This window comes from Anolis carolinensis, chromosome 1 (assembly GCF_035594765.1).
Source record: "Anolis carolinensis isolate JA03-04 chromosome 1, rAnoCar3.1.pri, whole genome shotgun sequence".
Classification (NCBI taxonomy): domain Eukaryota; kingdom Metazoa; phylum Chordata; class Lepidosauria; order Squamata; family Dactyloidae; genus Anolis; species Anolis carolinensis.
Window position 1 is genome coordinate 159754023 of NC_085841.1, and position 20566 is coordinate 159774588.

Here is a 20566-nt window from a genome sequence, read left to right on the forward strand (position 1 = left end):
CCCTCCCTCTCTTGCTCTGTCTCTCTCTCTCTCTCCCCTCCCCCCTTCTTGAAGCCAAACATATCAGGAATAAAAATCACACAAAATCAACTAACTCAACTTTCCTCAAAGCGGACAAGAACAATGTGGACAGCAATCTCCTAAAGCGGGCAAGAGCACAAGGCATGAGACACGGAGGCTGCTCCCTTGAGCCTCTAAGGCCCTGTAGTCTGGTGCTATTTCTCCCCCTGGCACTAGTTTTTAACGCAAAATGCTGCTCTTGTGTCAAAACAAAACCACGGCTGAGCAACAGCTTGTAACCCAAAACACTCTTAAATTGGAATGCTCTTAAGTCGAGGTTCCACTGTACTGTACTGGCCATGCTGGTTGGGCTTCTTTGATTTGAAACTGAAAACATTTAGATGGCAAGGTGTTCTATGGCCTTAGTCACCAAAGGCTGGAAATGACTTGAAGACACACAACATAAACTCCACACTCTTTATTGTTGATTTAGTAAAATTCCCTGTGTCTATGTTTTCTTCAGCCTAGAACCGAAATGTAGAGTTGCAGCACCTTCTGTCTACCATGTAAATGTAACATATAATCTATTCTCATGTATAGCCTAGAAGGAAGTGAAATGAATGTCTGTAAAGGTATTCTTACCGAATAGGACAGTGCAACTAGAAGTGGTGGACAAAATGAGGCATTTTGCAGATGACTAATATGGACTGATTGCAAAACAGCTGTTGCAGAAAAATGCTGGCAGCAGCTCCAGCAGAAGGTGAAAAATGTTTATTTGTTGACCAAGAAAGCTGAGAACAGGATGGCAAAAAGAGGATTGGAATGATAGACAGCTTGTATACTGAGACACTTGAAAGTAGCATTAATTTTGACATTAGGGTTGTTTTGTGAATGAATCTGTGTGAACTCATTCCTCAGGTCTTTTATTGGAATGGAAGAGTTCTTGCACATATTGTGGAACGTGTTCTGCTTAGGGGGAAATGAAGCACTTCTTGAGAGAAGCTAGTTGTCCAAAGTTGTATGGTAGCAGGCACTGAAAATTGCAGATATGATGCATGGTATGATGCATGGTGATCTCCACCATTTAATTTGTCAGGTTGTACATGAAGGTTTTCCATGAAGACAGCCATTTACAAACAGCACTCTGCAAGACCTGGCAACTCTGATTTCCATCTGCTTTCATCCTGTGCCTCTTGCAGCATAAATGTTATGCTTCAGCTTGTTTGAAACTTGATTAAAACGGGTCTTGGGCAAGTTAAGCAAATATGTCTTTGCAAACTGTCCATTTTAATCTGTAAAGGACATTGTGTAAACCCTTTCCTTTGATAGCATCAACCCCTTTCTTTGGCATGGCACTTGCATGCTCTTTGATATGCCATCAGAAGTGTGTTCTTATCAGAGCTGTCAAAATTTCAGTTATTTTGTTCTTTGATCTAAGTTTTAAATCTGACTTTCCTCCTCCTTGGGCAAGATTATGAGAGTTTCAGAGTGAAGCTATGCCTTCATGTTCCTTCTTCTGTTTCCTGATGATGGTATGAGTGGCAAGAACACCCAAGACCTTAACATTTCTAGCAGTTCTAGTGGAGCAATATTTGAGATAAATATCTTTTCTAGCATAGCAGTATTCAGTGGGAAGCAGAATTTAGCTCTTATGAATACAGAGAGAAGACCCTGCCTCTTATTGGCTTTGGTTGCTATGGTTTGACTCCGCTGATGTTAAAGCTTCCACATTGAAAGGGCAAATATTGTCTTTTGGGAGGCAGACAGTCAACAGTGCTTTTAAAATGGTTGTATGTATCTGTGTCACCAGGAATGAGAGAACTTTCATCTCACCCATTTCCGTCCAGTAATCCTTAAGCACTCTAGTAAAAACTATTCAGACTACCTGGCAAGGTGTAAATTAGAAATCTTGTTTTTTGTGGACTAACAAACGTTTTGGTCCTTTGAGTGATGAACTTGAATTTATGATTAATGGAAACCTTACCTTTGAGTGACCTTCCCCTGATGTGCTTTTCACGAGTCCAGCTCTTATGGCCTCTTCCACTTGAATTTATTGATAGATGAGGTAGGGGGTGATTGTGGGTAATCCTGGCAGCCTTTTCTTCTTCAAGTTTCCTTGGTGATATTTTTCTGTGAGGCAAATCTGCTTCTTAATTTTCTGGCATGTGCTTGTAAAGCCATGGGCTGCCTTTTAGGTCCCCTTTTAGGTTTATAAAATGGAAATTACAATTGATATACGAAGCAAACACACTATCTACATGGGACAAGTTGCATTTTAGAATTAACTTGTTATCCTCAATTAATCAATTTGTTTTCTTGTGTGAATAAGTGTTTTTTAATTGTTTGCCCCCTTTTGCTCTGAACCCTTTGAATCTACCTGTGCTATCGCACCTAAGCTGCTGTGGTGCAGGCAGGGCTGTGATGCAGGCTGGTTAGTAGCCAGCTGCAATAAATCGCTATCACCAAGAAGTCATGTGTTCGAGGCCAACCTGTGCCAGAGTGAGCACCTGACTATTAAAATAAAAAATAGTCCTGCTCGTTGTTGACTTAAGCAACCCGAAAGATAGTTACATCTGTCAAGTAGGAAATTTAGGTACCACTTATGTGGGGAAGCTAATTTAACTAATTTACGACACCATAAAAATCGTCCAGCAGCGTTTGGAATGAGGAAGTATCCAAGGATTCAGTGTCACAGTGGATGATGAAGCAGCTGCTCCCCTGTGGCTGGAATCGAGCATCCCCTCAGGAAGCTGGAAGCTAGATAAGGTTAAATTGCCCCTGTGTCTGTCTATGTCTCTATGTTCATATGACATTGAATGTTTGCCATGTATGTGTACATTGTGATCCGCCCTGAGTCCCCTTCGGGGTGAGAAGGGCGGAATATAAATACTGTAAATAAATAAATAAAGTTAAGGTCTGTTTGGCATTAACATGTCTTAACTTTCTGTTCAGCTTGGGGAATGCTGAATGCCTTCTTTTGGACCAAGGAACCCCACAGAATTGATGTCCACGCTGTTACTTTAGGGCAGTGGTTCCCAACCTTTTTTTTTGACCAGGGCCCACTTTGACCAGGGCCCACTCTCCAACATTAGTACAAAAAGGGTTACAAATGAGTTTTTGGTTAACTTTAGATTCGGTTTGGTTATTTAGGGTACTGATTCAGAAAATTACATTGGATAGACCATATCAGCTTTAGTTTCTGATACAGAACATATGCCATCCAGTAGTTGCCATTTGCTCGCCCACAGAAAACCATATTTAATAATCTAGAGCTGATGTTGTCTATCTAATACAATAGTAAGCTCTTCGAAAAGGAGCAGAAAAAAATTAATAAAATAAAATAAATAAATAAAGAGGAAGGAGGTTCGCGGTCCAGATTTTCGTTCTCACAGCCCACTGTTGGGCCATAGCCCACAGGTTAAGAACCACTGTTTTAGGGAAATGATAATGATTTATTAATAAGTCTTGAGTTTAACTCCACCCAAGCACAAACTTCGTTTCCCCACAACAAAGTTCATATTTAAAACTTGAAAAATAACTTAATGATTCTGGAGCTGCCATACATGGATGTTTCTGTGGAGAATAGATGACAGTTTTCCTGAGGAGAATAGATGGCAGTTTTCCTGAGGAGAATAGATGGCAGTTTTCCTGAGGAGAATAGATGGCAGTTTTCCTGAGGAGAATAGATGGCAGTTTTCCTGAGGAGAATAGATGGCAGTTTTCCTGAGGAGAATAGATGACAGTTTTCCTGAGGAGAATAGATGACAGTTTTCCTGAGGAGAATAGATAGCAGTTTTCCTGAGGAGAATAGATGGCAGTTTTCCTGAGGAGAATAGATGACAGTTTTCCTGAGGAGAATAGATGGCAGTTTTCCTGAGGAGAATAGATGGCAGTTTTCCTGAGGAGAATAGATGACAGTTTTCCTGAGGAGAATAGATGGCAGTTTTCCTGAGGAGAATATATGACAGTTTCCTTGCTCTCAGTCTCTGGTATAGGGACATCTGAGACTCCCAATGCCCAAAGCATTAACCAGTTGGTGTTTAACTATTGGTTGGTTGTAGAAGTAGTACTGGTTTGAAAGTAGTAAAACTGCTTGTAAAGTAGTAAAACTAGTTTGAGAGTAACTGGTTAGAAGTAACTGGTTGAAAGGTATTGATATGAAATGGCTTGTCCAAGCCAGGAACTCTGGGACCAACTGAAGACATGTCCTGCCTCCAGATTTCCCTGGTGGTTTATGATCGATAGTAGCTCCTTTTTCCTCAGACAAAAGGGGAATGGCCAACTTACTGACACAAAATTGCTCCCTTTTCCTCAGGCAAAGGGGCAAACAAAATGGCTGGCACAAATCAGGAAGGGTTTTTCTAAACTCCACCCTCATAAACTAACATAAAAGTAACTGCTCTAAAACCATGGTCTAGGAAGCCAGACAAAGGGAAATTGGAGCATATGCAGTTCCAGCAGACTACCCAGTTGATTAAGTACAGTGTGGTGATGTATGCTGCTAGTAATCATTACTGGTATAAGAGCCTAGACACTCGAAATACACTAGTTCCTGTCTGGTCTTAGGAGCTAAGCAGAGTAAGCTCTGATTAGTACTTGTATGGGAGGCCATACAAGTACTATGGTGCTGTAGGCTATATTTCAGAAAAAGGAACTATCTCTGAGTATTTCTTGCCTAAGAAACTGCTATGAAATGAATGGGGTCTTCATAAGTAGACAATCAACTTGAAGGCACACACACACACAAATATCTCTATTTGTTTAATAAAAGAAGACGTGAAAACTCCAAATTATTAAGGAACAACAAAAATGAATGTATAAAAGTCAGTTTTAGATTAGTGATCACTAAAATTTACTGCCTCTCTGATTCCTGCAATTTATCTTGGATGCACGTGATAACATATCCTAAAACAGAGCTTTCCAACATTTCATATTGATGACACATTTTTAGACATGCATGATTTTGTGACATAGTAATTCAGCTTTACTAGTAAACCAGAGGTTTAACCAACCCTTATAAGACATGGACACACACACACACACACACACACACACACACACACACACAAAAGTTGGTATTGCTTATTTCACATAGTCTCAGAAGTTTTATTACATTTGTGTGACACACCTACACACTGCAGCTGACACATTAGCATGTCATGAAACACAAGTTGGAAAGCCCTGTCCTAAAGTATCTCCTGAGGAGGTATCAAGTTTTCTACAGTGCATACATTTTTATATACAAGTATTCTCCCATCTCATTTCTCTATTTCTTCTGGGATGGTGCATCTTGAATGTTCCACCAAGAAAAATGGAAGTGATATAACACAGTTAATATTTGAAGTTTCCTCAGGGAAGAAGTCTTGGCGCATTTGCAGACCTTATGTTGAATCCACTTAGCCTCTGGGATGGTAAAGTAGATGAGCAGGTTGCAAACCATGTGCAAAGTAATATTTTTAAATGGAATCATGGGCAGTTATACATTTAAATATCAACTTGGCTTATCTTCAGAATGAGGGCATATTTCTTAAAGGCAAAGAAGAGAAAACAGGACAAAAACATTTGCTAGCTATCTCCTGAGTGACAGATCGTTACTTAAATGTATGCTAGATAAGTTGCAAAATCCATCAGTGGCTTAAAAAGCTAAGTGTCTTTTTATCTGGGTCAGCTAAATGATGGAGTGTAAGGAACAATCCTATGTACTATGTTGGACAGCTGCATTTAAGAGAGAAGAATGTGGGTGGGGGTGAGAGAGAAATGAACAAAATCCCTGCAAGTGAAGTCAGATTCCTCAGGAATGTATAAATATGTCTTTCAGTGATACCCTGTTGGGATGTTGCTTACAAAAAGATTATATATTTACAGTAGAGTCTCACTAATCCAAGCTAAACGGGCCGGCAGAAGCTTGGATAAGCGAATATCTTGGATTATAAGGACTGATCAAGGAAAAGCTTATTAAACATCAAATTAGGTTATGATTTTACAAATTAAGCACCAAAACTTCATGTTATACAACAAATTTGACAGAAAAAGTAGTTCAATACGCAGTAATGTTATGTTGTAATTACTGTATTTATGAATTTAGCACCAAAATATCACGATTTATTGAAAACATTGACTACAAAAATGGCTTGGATTATCCAGAGGCTTGGATAAGCGAGGCTTGGATTAGTGAGACTCTACTGTATTTAGAAATTGTGCCTGCTGATAGTATGGGTCTGGCAGGAAAAAAAAATTACATGTGGTATAGCATCACCAAGCATCACTAATGCAAGAGTGATTTATGAACTGCAAAGGATGTTTGGTTGCTTATATTTTGGCTGGGATGGATAGAGGAAAGACCTCTAGTGTGGACCTGTCAAGTCATGTCTAAACCAGTGGTTTTGCCAACCAGGGAAAGGTCTTGAAGGACCTTGATGTTGTAATTGATGTTAGATGAAATATACATGCAAGGTAGGCATATGGCTCAAGATCTTTTTGTTTTGTTTTGCTACAATCAGTACTCCCCAGAATTATTTTAAAAATGATATTGATCTTTGCAGTCAAATTTGATCCTGAAGTTGTTTATTAATTGCCTTCAAATTAGCTTTGCCTTATTGTTACCCTATGAATAAGAGATCTTTAAGATAGCCAGTAGGCTTGTGCTTTCAGGGTAAACTTTCCCCCGTTTTGTGTCCTGGCTTTCATTGGGAGCCCTGATCCATTTTCAAGAGCCTCCCAAAATTGGGAGGACGTTTTAGGTTTGGGGCCCTGAAATTCGGACCATTATTGGGGGGGGGGTGCTTCTCACCAACTGGCTCTCCTTCCTGGCATTGGGCTTACCTGGAACTTGCTGTTTCTCTTCTAGAGTAAGAGGTGCTCAGCTGCAGGCATGCTCCTGGCCTGCCTGCGTGTCCCGCCAGGCACCACACATGCCCCATCACACTCTCTGAGCCTGCCTGCATGCCCTGCCAGCTGCCACACATGTCCTGCCACACTTTCAGTAAGTGAGTGGCAGGGTATGCAAGCGAGCTCCGGGCCTGCCTGCATGCCCTGTGTCAGCCACCACACACAATCCACCACACTCTCCGAGAGTGCATGTGTGGTGGGACATTCAGGCTGGCCCAGAACGTGCCTACACACCCCACCAGCCGCCACACTCTCATAGAGTGTGTGTGTGGCAGGGCCTGCAGGTAGGCTTGTAGTGTGCCTGCAGCCAAGCTCCAGGCCTGCCTACACGCAGGCCAGGAGGCAATTTCAGCTTGACACGAAAGCAAGATTTCGTGTTGAGCAGATTTCCATGTTGAGAGGGGGATTCCCATTTCATGCTTCCAAAGAAACAGAAGACATGAAATAAACAGTAGGAACGAATTTTGCGCACATGTCTAATAGCCAGTCACAGATTCATGCACAGGACCTGCAAACTCAGAGCAGCCATGGCTTTCTTGATTGAGGTTATTTATCTATACAGACAGTTCCAGAGTTACAAACATTCAACTTCCATATGACTCCTAATTAAGAACGGCCGTGAGACAACAGGAAGTGAGAGAAATCTACCTCTCAGAAGGAAAATTCACATGAGGAATATGTGTCTCAGCTGAAGCTTGTTTCTACAACAATCCTTGTTTCCACAACAATCCACATTTTTCAAAGTCCAATTATCACAGAGACAGCAAGTGAGGTGAATCTTCTGAACAGGAGCACAGACAGCAAAATAAGCCCCACAGGGGTGATATTTCTCTTTGCTTTCTCCACTGTCTAGCTCTCACAACCACTACTGTAAATGTATATTACTCACTAGAAAAAGGCATACATACGAGGGCTATCAGAAATTAGATTACGTTTCGGAAAGTGCCTAAATTTGATAAGTGCCTAAATTTGAATGGTGACTATGTTGAGAAGTGGTATTTAGGTGTGGCTTTCAACTGCATATGGTAAATATTTTCTCCTATACTTTGTTCATTTTTAATTCCAAAATGTAATCTACTTTCTGGTTAACCCTCGTATGTAGTTTATGTAAATGAGCATTGGCAAAATATGGTCTATGAGTATGGTCTGGATAATGGGGCCCCAATTTGTAGTCCCTGAAGTCCACCAACTCCCCCCCCCCCCAAACTCTCATATGTTTGGAAAAAGACACCACCATGGCTTAAACCCATTGAAATTCAGCAGTTTTGCTTCCTAAATTCCCTTAAACTAGAAAAAATGGCTGAAAATAAAATGACAATGAAGAAAATTTTGCATCCCACTGCAGTTTCCCACCTCAGGGTGGGCTTTAGTAATAGAGATTCTTAACCAGGAGTCCATGAGCTTAATAATACTGCAAATAAATAAATAAATAAATATTCATTAATAGTGAAATGTAAATATTAAAAATATTTTATATTTAAGCCCTATGAGGAGTGGCTTAAAGAGCTGGGCATGTTTAGCCTGCAGAAGAGAAGGCTGAGAGGAGACATGATAGCCATGTACAAATATGTGAGGGGAAGTCATAGGGATGAGGGAGCAAGCTTGTTTTCTGCTGCCCTGGAGACTAGGACACGCAACAATGGCTTCAAACTATAGGAAAGGAGATTTCACCTAAACATCAGGAAGAACTTCCTCACTGTGAGGGCTGTTCGGCAGTGGAACTCTTTCCACTGGGCTGTGGTGGAGGCTCCTTCTTTGGAGGCTTTTAAGCAGAGGCTGGATGGCCATCTGTCGGGGGTGCTTTGAATGCGATTTCCTGCTACTTGGCAGGGGGTTGAACTAGATGGCCCATGAGGTCTCTTCCAACTCTACTATTCTATGATTCTATGAAAATGGAAAAGTACAAATTTTAGCTTATATTTTTTATTAGTTTGCTAAGCTATACCTTTCTCCTTTGGCTATGCTGTTTGGTTATGTGGCCCTTTAGCATAGGCCTTATTATTATTATTATTATTATTATTATTATTATTATTATTATTACTGTTATTGATATTTATACCCTGCTTTATCTCTCCTGAAGGAGACTCAAAGCAGCTTAATATGAAAGGATTTTTTATCTTGTCAGAAGCGAATTAAGACAAGTTGTTTCTGATGTGAGAGAATCTGCCGTCTAAAGAGACGTTGCCCAGGGGATGCCCGGATGTGTTACCATCATGCTGGGAGGCTTCTCTCATGTCCCCACATGGAAAGCTAGAGCTGACAGACAGGAGCTCACCCCAACTCATGGATTCGAACCTTCAACTTTCAGGTCAACAGTTCAGCCGGCACAAGGTTTAATTCATTGTGCCACCGCGGCTCCTACATAAAAGAATTAGCATACTATTTAAAATATACAATTATGCAAACATTAAAACAGAATTAAATATAAACAGTTTTTTAAAAATTCACAGTTAAAATCCATCAAAATGTATTCAAAGTTAAAAGTGGATATATGAAAAGTGTCTCCTTTCCCCATAGAAGTTGCCCTTAGCTTAGCAGTCATAAGCTAAAAACATCTAATTTACAGTGGATAGTTTCCACGTGGCTTACATGCTTAACTGATTTTCACAATATTTTATCGTTCATTAGAACAGGACGTAGCTGTATCTGGGATTAACTGAGAATGCACGTGGTTTTTTAAAAAAAATCTCTCTATAAAGATATGAAAGGAAATGTGGGATAATTCTGAGTTTATGTTTGCCACAGTTACATGAATTATAGAATCCATACTTAAAAATAGTAAGGGGAAAATGAGGGGAAAATGACAGACTCTGGCATGTTGTAATAGTAGCTTGCCTCATTTCACATGGTTTTTCTCTGGAGACTTTGGATCAAATAATTTTTCTAAAGAAAGTTTCAGCTGTGGCTGTATTATAGCACTCTCTACATATTTTTGATTTGCAAGTCTCTACATATTTTTGAACCAGCCCTAGTCAGCATGGGTGCAGGCTAATCACAAGTTGCTTATATTCTTTCATCAGGACAAAGATGTAATAAAATGTGGGGTTGTCACCATTTGCAGGTCAAAGCTGCAGTTCTTTTTTGTCATTTCTCTGAGCAGTCTAAAAGCTGAAATAAAAGACGATAACGTGTTCTAATTAAGCAGGCCATAGAGGACTTCTCAATGAGGGTGACTAACTTGGGAATGTAATTTAGACTTCAAAATAACTGCAGGAAAGCTGATCTGAAAGCTCCATAGAATAAAAACGAATAGAAGCTGAATTACAATGAAAATAATTATGGCAGCCTGTAGTGACCTGTATATTTAAGTGAGGCTCAGAATAAGATAGGCCAGTGTTCCCTCACTTATTGCGGGGGTTACGTTCCAAGACCACCCGCGAAAAGTGAAAATCTTTGACTCCTTCCTTCCTTCCTTCCTTCCTTCCTTCCTTCCTTCCTTCCTTCCTTCCTTCGACTTCTCCTTAGGAAGGAAGTAGAAAGAGGGATTTATAATATTATTTTATGATTTATACTATTATTTTAGTGTTTATTAAAAACTGTGAAACAGCGAGTCCACGAAAAGTGAACCGCGAAGTAGCGAAGGAACACTGTATATAATAAATAAAACATAATGTTTTATTTCTACTTTTATCTGATGCCATGATTAGGAACCACCTGGATTGTGCATGTTCAGATATGAGTTCCATAAAGGGATATAATTGCAAAATTGATCAAGGAACACTTATTAGACCAAGTTGATGAAAACCTATAGCAATTTTGGAAAACCTGTGTTTTTAAAACATTGCAGTACTTGCAAGACCAGAAACCAGTAACAATAGCTTGCAGGAAGAAGTAATACTGTATTAGTGGGGACTTTCATTTATGCCATTTTTTTCTGGGGAAGGCCAACACTTGTTAATAATAATAATAATACACTTTATTTATATTCCACCCTTCTCCCCGAAGGCACTCAAAGCGGATTATAGTATATAAACAGATACAGGCAAACATTCAATGCCTTATTACAATACAGTGAGACACATACACAGACAAAGGCTTCTCCTTTCATTTCCGGCTCTGGAGGTGGTGCTCAACTCTGGCTCTTAGGGGAGGTGCTCATCATTTCCAAACTGAGGAGCCTGCGTTGTCATCTCCTGGTCATGTGGCCAGCATGACTGCTTTTGGCTTTTCCCGCCAAAGCAGCACCTATTTATTTACTCAAATTTGCATGTGTTTGAACTGCTAGGTTGGCAGGAGCTAGGGCTGACAGCGGAAGCTCATCCTGTCCCGTGGATTCGAACTGCCAACCTTTAGGTCAGCAGTTCAGCAGCACAAGGGTTTAACTCATTGGTCAGATGAGTGAACGTGGGTCACTTCTATCATGGCTTGGAGTGGTTTTCAAAGGTTTTATAGCCAAATGGGAGACCACACTTATCCGAGGCAGTGATGAAGAGAGGAAATTATAGATCTAAAAATGGAAATGGGATCAAAGAAAGAAGAAGAAAACCAGACAGGGAGTTAAAATCCAGTCAGAAGGAGCAGAAGAATATGATTTGTTATATGTTGGTGTGTGCATATCTATCTTTATCTCTCTATCTGGATGCAGATGGCCTTATTTAAAAACCAGAGATTCTTGAGTAATTTGGTATGTTTTAGTACTTGTGAGATCTGGAGCTGTCAAGATCACAGCTGTGATGTCTCATGGGCCTTGTAGTCCCGTTCCTAGTACTATTGTGGCAGATGAGGAGGAAAACATGGGATTTCCACCGGTTCAGCCAGAATCGGAGCCCCTGCACCTGGAGGATGTTTGCCCTCAAGAAGTCAGCCAGACAAGTCTTGGGCAGAATTCTCCCCCGTTTTCTCGAAGGGACAATTATAATAGAGATAGAGGAACTAGGGAGGCGAATCGCCGGAGCGCCAGAATCGCAGCCAAACAATTAGCTGATTAGGTTTGCTTCCCTTGGGAAATTCTAAGGAGTCATGCATCTGGACAGAGTTGGGTTTCACTTCTAGTTCTCCAGGGAAAGTGTTCTTCTGGCGGGAAACGAGACCCTATTTAGGTGTTTTGCCGCGAAGGAAACCTTGCGGAGTCAACTCGTCAGCTTGAGGAGTGAGATCGTGTGTGGACTACGCAACTCCAGTTCCTTGTTTCCAGGACCAAGTTCCAAGCCTGCCTTGTTCCCCGGACCTCGCCACGGACCTTGTTCTTGCTTCTTGTTGCCTCGTATCAAGTCTTGTTTGCCAAGAATCTAGTTTGTTTTCCAGCCTTGTTGTCAAGCTCCAATGGACTAAAAGACCTTGTCATTTCCCCACACTTTTGCTTGGCAAAGTGTGTGTTTCGGTTATTGGATTATAACTTTGGACCTTAATATCACATATTGGACATTATTTTCCTGGACTATATTTGACCTTTCCTGAAAGGTCTATTTCTGAACCTTATTCTTCACTTGTTTTTATTGACCTTATATATTCCTTTAATAAAGATATTAGATAGAATCTGGCCTCTGCGCATGGTTATTGGTGCGCCGTAGCCTGGGTCCTGACAACAGCTTAGAAAAGTGAACTGTTCTAAGCTCTGGTCAAGATTTAACTCTCAGGGGCCACGGTAGCTCAACAGGTTAAACCTCTAGTTCCAGGAAATCTGTCGACCAGAGGGTTGGCAGTTCAAAGCCATGAGTCGGGGTGGGGGAAGCTCCTTCTTTGGAGGTTTTTAAGCAGAGGCTGGATGGCCATCTATCGAGGGTGCTCTGAATGTGATTTTTCTGCTTCTTGGCAAGGTATTGGACTGGATGGCCCATGAGGTCTCTTCCAACTCTAGGATTCTATGATTCTATTATTCTAGCCTGATTGTCAGCCCTTGCTTCTGTTAACCTAGCAGTTTGAAAGCATGCAATGCAAGCAGGTCAATAGCTACCGCCTCGGCGGGAAGGTAAAAGGTTGCCCCGTGCAGATATGCAAAACATCAGAGATATCTACAAATAACAGGCTCCTTGGCATGGAAGGATGGAACAAGAGCACCTCCCCATGGCTGGATGTAGAGCATCGCCTCCAGACGCCGGATATGAAAAAAAGGGGGGGGAGACCTTTAACTCTGTCTGTGTTATTGTATTTTGTTGTGTAAAAGACATTAAATGTTTGCCTCATATGTGTTCTGTAATCCACTCTGAGTCTCTCCGAGGAGATAGGGTGGAATATAAACAAAGTGTATTATAAATTGTATTATGGGTCAGTTTGGAAAATATGGAAGAAAAAAATTAAGTCTTCCAAAATACTTATGAATAGATGTATCATATTTGCACTAAACTTGAAGAAGAACTTAGTACAATAAGCAAAGTGGAATATCTCTTGGTTTTTGTATCTTGGAACTGCCTCAGGGCAGGCACAAATAATGAACTTGGGAAGGGCTTCTTCTGTCCTAAGTGAGCAGCATCTCACCTCCTTCATACTTTCAGAAGATGTTTTAAGTATCAAAAAGCAGGACTGTCAATCTGAATAAACTTAAGTATAGCCACATCAGCATGCTCAGGAGTAAACCCCAGCCGTAATTTTTGGACAGTAAAATTGAGTTTGATGCTGTAGCTTCTGGTATCCAAAGCATAATTTAGTTCTGTACAAAAATATCCTGTTTTCCAAAGTGCTGAACTCTACCCCGCAGAAAGTTTCAAAACTCTGGACAAGTCATTTACAGTTAAATTTAAAACCCAGGACAAATTAATCACCCCCATTAACTTTGGAAACACCAACTGCTACTATTGGCTGTGTTATATGACTTGCTTTTTAAAAAAAATCACTAAGTGTTGTAGGCTAGGTGAGGAACCTCTATCACCACCAGAATAAGCACCTCTTCCTAGGAACATCATCACTCCTCTAACTTACATTCCATTCCACTCAGTCTTCCATGGAAGCAATTGCATGAAATTGAGCTGCCCAACCAGCCTACAAAACTGATGATTGGAGCTTACACTACAATTTTTCTTTTAACTAATTTTCACCCAGCATTTATATAAACCTGTACTATAACAATAGGGGGTTTTGTTGGACACTAGAGGTCTCTCTGCTGTGGTTAACAGATGCTAATAAAAAATCTCAGTTGAAGAAAGAAGAGGTTAATTAAATAGCACTGTTGGTATGTATCAGGACTTGAGCTTTGCTAGAAGTGATGTACAACAAATAAGTATAGTTGTACGTACTGTACACACCTGTATATATCATTGGTATGCAACTACTAAGATGCAAAAATTTAAGGAACTAGCAAAGGTTAATGTAACGGAAAGCATTATTTTATTGGTAAATTTTGCCTATGTTATTTAGTGTTGATTTGGAGATAAAAGTGGGCAGAAGTTAGCTACTGATGATTGGCTATATGTCACCATGGTAACATAGCTGCTTCGGTAGAAATGTAACAATTTCTAGGCTAGTGAAGGGGGCGGAGCTAGCTGGAGGAGAAAAGGAGAAAGTGTTAAAAAGAAAAGTCAGTCAGATCTGGGTTTTCTAGTGAGGTAGAACTGAAAAGAAAAGGAATAGGGGAGAGACAAAGTTTCAGTCAAGTGGTTAATGTTGAAGAATGAAAGATATGTTTGATATTGTATATATGTGAAACTGAAGAAGTAAACTATTGACACAAGTTACGATTGTTGGACTGAAGTAACCATAAATAAATAGTTCTCTGTTTCAAATAAAGAAAGTGCTTCTGAGTGGTAAATTGCTTGACTTAGTATCAGTAGAAGATTTGTCTCAAATATTGCCCCTAAGTGACTCATCATATTGTACATGCACACGTACAGACTCAAGGGTTTATAACTGGCAGTGGCTGGGATCCTGAAAGAAGGATTGCCCCCTGCCTGTTTATGAAGTGAACAATGCTATTGCGCTATATTAATTAATTTTTGGAGCCGTTAAGAGTTTTTGTGTCTAGCTGATCCAAGGATACTCTCGAAACACCCTGTCTGTGTATGTGCTTTTAGGTTGCCTGTTGGCTTATGATGAGTTTTATAGGATTTTCTTAGGCAAGAAACACTCAGAAGTAGTTTTGCCAGTTCCTTTCTCTGAAATATAGTCTACAGCATTTATTGGTGGTCTTCCATCTAATTACTAATAGAACTAACTCTGCTAGCTTTCAGCATCAGCCTTTAGCGTATTTAGGCCCTTTCCAGAACACCCTAGATTGGGTTCCTGTTAGTAGATTTTTCTTTGGTAGTTTTTCTTAGTTTTTCTTTGGGTTATGAAATTGCAAGCCTTTCTGCACCAATAGAGAGAGGCTATTGCTTCCCTCCTAAGTACCTCAACTGGCCTTGGGTTGTAGATTATCAACAGTGTCATTTTAACTCTCCTGCACCACCCGCAGAGATGCTTAGAGAAGGATCTACCAAAAGTTGTACTAGTCTTTAGGAAGTATGAATCACAGTTCAAGAAGCATGATTCTATCATCTAGCAGTTTTGAAATGACAAAGCTTAAAAGGTGTTCATAACTGGCAGTCGTTAGGTTGTAGGCATAAATGGAAATGATGTGGAATGAAAATAAAGATGAGAGGAACATCTGAAAACATTTGAGTAACATACTGTATACTTCAAGGGGACTGGAGCTGGGAGATAGTGGCTTAAAATGCTGCTGTATGGAAATCTGCTTAGAACGTAAACTCTAAAATAAATGTAACAACTTGAGCTTTCAACAAATGTTTATATACTTGAGGCGGCATCCCCAAGAGGGGAGCCAAGCTAAATGCTTGGCTTTGAAATGTGCTTGGCTTCTAAGGTGTTAGGTTACAGTATAATTGTCAGCTGATTCCGTCCAGCAATTGTGAAGTACTGGAAGGTTTAAAGTGTACAGCAAATATATTTACTTTGCAAGATTCATCAGTGTTTTGAAGCATGGGGGGGATGGAATGTTGACATTTGAGCAATTCTGCATTCATTTGACATGGGGAGCATCTAAAGCATGGTGTAAATGAACTATTGACAGATGTTTATCCTCAGAAATGCACTGCAGGGATTGAGAGGAACACTGCTAGTAAACTGTACTTCTGCTTTGAATGGTTGAATGACATGTTGTTATTTAGCTAGTCTTTGTAAAATTAGTTGCATCAGATTCCTATAAAATGAGGAGGACATGAACACAAATAGCACAGCTTTTTATGCAGTTTGTTTCAGGGCAGTGATGCTAGATTTAATTTAGGTTATGCTGGTTATTGTGCAAAAGGACTTTATTTATTTATTTATTTCCATCATTTCTATCCCGCCCTTCTCACCCGAGGGGACTCACCCATGCATTAAGGTGTCCTTTCTTTCTTTTTCAGGACTCTACCAGTGTGACATCTGTTTTTCTCCGAACAGACCCCAATGGATTTTTCTTGTATTGGACTGACCAAAATAAAGTAAGTACTTTGAAATACTTGAAGCTTTACTATTTCATTATCTTCTTGCCAACTAAATGCTTTTGTTGGCATACCGTGTTTCCCCATAACTAAGACAATGAATGTCTTATATTTATTTTTCCTCAAGAAGACACACTATGGCTTATTTTCAGGGGATGGCTTGTTTTTATTAGGTATGGTACAGCAATCCGCATTTATGGGATCATCTCTCTGGGCTCAGTAGCAGACAGCTTTCTCCGTATCCCCTGATGTTTGTGTAGGGTGAGAGAGACCCACAGACTGTTGCTGGTCAGTGCTGGAGAGCAGCAGGTTTACTGGTGTTTGTGTGGGGTGAGAGAGACCCACAGACTGTTGTTGGTTGGTGATGGGGGAGAGAGACCCACAGTGCTGGGTGAAATGGCAGCCACAGCTTTGCTTCTTCCCCCTGAGGACATACAATACCTAAAGCAGAGCGTCCTGCTCCTCACTTCTCTGCAGAAACTTTTACTTTCACTTTCTATGTCTCCCTCTATGCCTCAGTTTGCAGCACACAGAGAATGATGGGACCTGACAAGGGGAGGCGACCTTGTACGCTGCATAGGCATGCCTATCACTATGTCTTATTTTCAGGGTATGGCTTATATTGTGCAAATGTTTAGAAATCCTACTACAGCTTATTTTATGGGTATGTCATATTTTCAGAGAAATTGTATTTGAAAATGCCATTGTTTTGTTTGGTTGTTGTTGTTGTTGTTAGGTGATGAGGTAGAAGTAAAGGAAAGAACAAGGAGGACAGCAGTCCTTAACTTGATCCAAACCAACAGGGATGAGTTGGTCACTGGAATCAAAATAGCCCATACTTTGGAGGAAGTGGTCATATATGCTAGATTTTGCAATTGTGGGAGAGGGCAAAGAAGAATATGTTCCAACACAGACCTTTGATTTCAGGAAAGTTGATTTAAAAAATGTCAGGGCATTATTGCGTAGAAAAGGATATACAAAATGCACAATTAGAAGCAATCTCATGGAAGAAGAAAATGGGAAACATCTGCAAATGACAATATGGTTGCACAGAAAATTCAAGTAAGAAATGAAAAGAGAGAGGAATATGTATGTAGAATAAAAGGAAGGACAATTCACAAAGGAAGAATACAGGTGTGCAGCTCAAGCTTTTAGAACTAGTATAAGGAAAACTAAAGTACAATACGAACTGAGGCTGGTTAGTAAGCAAAGAGGAATGAATAAACATGAGGAATTTCAGATACATTCAAGGCAAGAAAACGACAAAGTAGACAGTGGGTGTTTAATAAGGATGACAGACTGAAATGGAAAGGGAAAACTATTCAATACCATTTTGCTTCAGTTTTCTCCCAAAAAGAGAACTGTGTAGTTCTGTGCATGGGATCTAGATTGAAAAGATTGATAGGGAGTTAGCCAGGAATCATCCAGCTGACATAAACACATTCAAATATTCAGACCCAAATGAATTACATTCCAAAATATTGAAGGAACTGTACTGTTTGAGCAGCTTGCCATTATTTTTGAGAAAATTGGAGAGTAGGTGAGATGTGAAAGAAACGGAGAAAAGTAAATATTGTGGCTCTTCTCAAAACAGGCAAAAAAGAAGGTCCAGAAAACTACAGACGAGTCAACCTAACTTGAATACTGGAAATGGGCTATGCAAGACTCTGCAAATATTGATGACATTGCAGTGATGAATAGAAGCCCAGGTTGAATCCTACCAAAATAATCTTATATCTTTTTTTTCTATCAGATCACTAATTTAATAGACTGTAGGAATGCCATGGGTGTCATTTTTCTGGATTTCAGCAAAGCATTAAATGAGGTCCCCCATAAAATTTTGATTGGCAAGCTGATTACATGTGAAATAGATGGAACTGCTGTCAGATGGATCCATAACCAATTGGAAAACTCCGCTGAACAGAGTCATCAGCAATGGCTCCACTTCAAACTCAGAGGAGTTCGCGAGTGGGATGCCTTAGAGTTCTGTCAAAGGGTCTTGCCATGACTCTTCAATGTTTTTATCATCAGTTTAGATGAAGGTGTAGAGGGAATTCTTATCAAATTTACAGATTTACAGAAAACTAGGATGGGTGTTTAACATGTTGTAATATAAGAATCAATTCAAAAGGACCTAGATAAACTATAAAATTGGACAGAAATTTATAAAATGAAACCTAATACAGACAAATGCTAAATTCAACATTTAGACCACAAAAATCAGGGGAACAGGATGGGGTATACATGGCTTAGCAGTACAATATGCAAAGAGGACTTTGGGATTATTGTTGATCATATTGAACCTGAGTCAGCAGCAGTGTAAAAAGGGGGACAAGTATATTAACCTGCATGAAGAGAAGCATGGTTTCCAAACTGGGGGAAAGTAATAGTTCCATTATATTCCTTGGCAGCCAGACAGCATCTGGAGCACTGTGCTCATTTCTGGGCATCTCATTTTAAGAAAAATATAGAAAAGTTAGAGCAGGTTTACAGAAAGGCAACAAGGATGATAAAATGTATTGAGAACAAAACATATGAAGAAAAGGTGGAGGAACTGAGCACATTCAGTTTGGTGAAGAGACTATGGAGGGGGTGATGTGATTGCATTCTTTAAGTACCACAAAGGCTATCACAGAGAAGAGGGGCAGGACCAGGTATGATGGTTTGAAGGTAAAGGAGAGTAGCTTTCCATTGAATATTAGAAGCAGGGCTTGATTAAGACATTTAGAAGATTTTGGTAACCCCCATATATATCTAAATCAAAACATTAAAAAAGAAATGTTTATTTTACAAAATGAAACAAAATGTACAGTAAGATGGAAAATAATGTTTATTTTTGTATGTTTCTAGTTTATTTATATTTGAAAGTTTTCTATTTTTTTCCTAATTGCAATGTGTTTTTTGTGGAAGCCACTTTTTGTGTAACCTGGTGCAGCTGCACATTATGCATAGGCCCCATTGTAAATTCAGCAGTGAAAAATTCTGTGGTGTCCGTTTTCCCTTGATACATTGAGCAAGTGATTATTTTGCTTAATGGTTATTTCACCCCTGATTAGAAGAACCCTCTTGACATTAAGGGAAGTTTGGCAGTGGAATCAATTGTCTAAGAAGGTGGTGGGTCTCCTTCTTTGGGTGTCTTCAGAAAGAGGCTAGACTGCTACCTGCTGGGGGTGCTTTAGCTAGAGATCTTGGAGAACTCTGTTCAGAGTTCTCATAGAGTCTTGAGAACCTGGACGTTTTCACCAGGTGTGAATGTGTTTTGAGAATCGTCCTGGTTATTAATCCTTTAGTAGCATGCATGAGAATATTGGCTATGCCAGATAGGGATGATGGAAGATGTAGTCCAGCACATCTGGGAGTGTACATTCCCAGTAGGTATGATGCATTCTAATCAATTGTGGTAGATCACAAGAGAAGGTAATCTTGCAACATCTATAACCACAGGAGATAGCTTTAAAGATAGCATGCAGTGAGTAGGAATGCACATTGTTAATGAGAAAATGCAGGAGACTTTAGATATTTAGATGATCTGGCACCAGCACATTCCTTTGCATTTTCCCATGTGCATTAAAAAGAAAATACCTTGCTATTCAGGAATCTCAAAATGTATCATCACTGCATGAAACATTCCAACCAGTTAGAGGCAAACAAAACAAAAATAGACCAGCAGCCTGAGAGCTTTGCTTAGAAACTGAATACAATCAATGCTGACAGCTATTGGAAGATGGGTTGTACAAAGGCTTGTAGGAAGAGCTATGTACTAATGCCAGCACTTGCTTATAATGGTCTTTATTGGAGGGAGTTGGGAAGATGAGACACAAATATTCATCTGTTCCTGCTCTTAGCCTGTCGTATCTACAGCTAGTAGGTACAGTTGGGTGGAGGAACCTGCCCTCATTTTGCCCCCTCACCCAAATAAAGCAATTTCACAGCTGGGCAAACAAAGGCCATAGTTTTATTGAACAGAAAATGAAACATTACTGAGCTATGGATTTAATTTTTAAGCTTCAGTTCGTTCTCTCCCTAGAGCTAAGTGAAGTCAGTATGGCAAGAGGTTAGTAAAATGTCACAAGCTGAAATTAGGGTTCCAACATAGCATGTCCTGGTGGACAAACACTGTCTCATTTCTGGATTTACTACACTGGCATTCAGTCCATTGAAAGAGAAAAGCATGATTTGGAGTTACATACTTGCAAACATATAGATATTCTTATCCTATTTAATTTTCTTATTTTCTCTCTCAATTGTTATTTTTGTCTAATTTTGTCTAATTGACAAAACACCGGAGGTGCAGGATCCAGGAGGTCTTTGAGGAAGGAAGTGTGGTT

The 20566-nt window shown here is 39.9% G+C and overlaps 1 protein-coding gene across 2 annotated transcripts in view; it reads left to right on the forward strand.

The window, feature by feature from the left end:
• plcb1 (phospholipase C beta 1) overlaps positions 1-20566 on the forward strand; it is a 650154-nt gene that overhangs the window by 24041 nt on the left and 605547 nt on the right. For both annotated transcript variants that reach the window (XM_062969114.1, XM_062969113.1), the window contains exon 2: positions 16161-16238. In XM_062969114.1, the coding sequence (XP_062825184.1) occupies positions 16161-16238 (78 nt within the window). The remainder of the gene's footprint in view (positions 1-16160; positions 16239-20566) is intronic.